The sequence below is a fragment of the Branchiostoma floridae genome, chromosome 15 (assembly GCF_000003815.2).
Source record: "Branchiostoma floridae strain S238N-H82 chromosome 15, Bfl_VNyyK, whole genome shotgun sequence".
NCBI classification, from domain to species: Eukaryota; Metazoa; Chordata; class Leptocardii; order Amphioxiformes; family Branchiostomatidae; genus Branchiostoma; species Branchiostoma floridae.
This window is the reverse complement of record NC_049993.1, coordinates 19464836-19466189: the sequence shown is the minus strand read 5'-3', so window position 1 is coordinate 19466189 and position 1354 is coordinate 19464836. Positions and strand designations below refer to the sequence as shown.

The 1354-nt window shown below is 48.5% G+C and overlaps 1 protein-coding gene across 1 annotated transcript in view; it reads right to left on the bottom strand.

Moving 5' to 3' along the window:
• LOC118431634 (sodium-coupled neutral amino acid transporter 9-like) overlaps positions 1–1354 on the bottom strand; it is a 25786-nt gene that overhangs the window by 8421 nt on the left and 16011 nt on the right. Inside the window, exons 6-7 of the mRNA XM_035842875.1 lie at positions 1088–1181; positions 32–199 (exon numbers count right to left, since the gene is read on the bottom strand). Coding sequence (XP_035698768.1) covers positions 32–199; positions 1088–1181 — 262 coding nt within the window. The remainder of the gene's footprint in view (positions 1–31; positions 200–1087; positions 1182–1354) is intronic.

The following is a 1354-nucleotide window of genomic DNA, read 5'->3' as shown; positions in this document are numbered from 1 at the left end:
TCTTCATGAAGAGAGAAGCATCGCGGCTCACCGTAAGCGAAACTGACGACGTTGTAGAGGAAGTTGGTCATGAGGACCCAGTAGACGATCATGGCCCCCATGAGAGCAGAGAGCGAGAAGAACACACTACACCCCTCCCCCCACCTGCCGAGGTAGTGTCTGCAAACGTCCGAGAACTCTAACACTTCACCCTCCTGGTCTGGGGAGGCAAAGGTCACAGGTTAGAGGTCAGAGATGAGAAGAAACCGCTGCACCCCTCCCCCCACCGACCCAGGTAATGTCTGAACACATCCGAGAACTCTAACACTTCACCTTCCTGGTCTGGGGAGGTAAAGGTCACAGGTTACAGGTTATAGGTTAGAGGTCAGGGATGAGAAGAACACACTACACCCCTCCCCCCATCTGCCGAGGTAGTGTCTGCACACGTCCGAGAACTCTAACACTTCACCCTCCTGGTCTGGGGAGGCAAAGGTCACAGGTTAGAGGTTAGAGGTCAGAGATGAGAAGAAACCGCTGCACCCCTCCCCCCACCGACCCAGGTAATGTCTGCACACGTCCAAGAACTTTAAAACTTCACCTTCCTGGTCTGAGGTAACAAAGGTCATAGGTTACAGGTCAGGGGTTACGGATGAGAACAGGGGTTACGGATGAGAACAATGCACTTCTGAAATTCAATAGTTCAACCCATGGAACATTTTTTTAATTGCAATTCCCTAAGCTGGAAACAAAGATTGTGTTCACTACATGTAACTCCCTGCAATGTTTACACATCTCTCTCTCTCTCTCTGACCGGTTTAGCGTCCGTTCTTCCCTGTAGCAGGGGTTGGACGTGTCGCCAAGACGTTTTGGTTGAAATGCTGCTCTCCATCCATCATCTTCGCCTGGAGCAGCAAATCAAACACACAACACGACTTGGCAAGGATTTGAAGCAGGGGTTTTTACGGTTGAATGCCTTTTCTAACACCAACTCTGCTCACAGCCACCAGAGTCCGGTATATAAGTACAGTTATATTAAAGCACAGACAGCAAAAGTTTCTGTTGCAGCTTACTTAATGCAATTGAGAAGTCACAAATTCATGTTCCTTACCGACACCCTCGACAGACTTGATGACTCGGTAGCAGGTGTAGAGAGTCAGTCCTGCCATCACTACCATGATCACCAACCCCAGCACAAACCCTGCCTGTAAACAAACAAACAAACAAACATCACATGTCATATCTGTACCAGTATAACCCTGTACATGTAGCACTATAGTCAGTCCTGCCATCACTACCATGATCACCAACCCTAGCACAAACCCTGCCTGCAAACAAACAAACAAACAAACAAACATCACATGTCATATCTGTACCA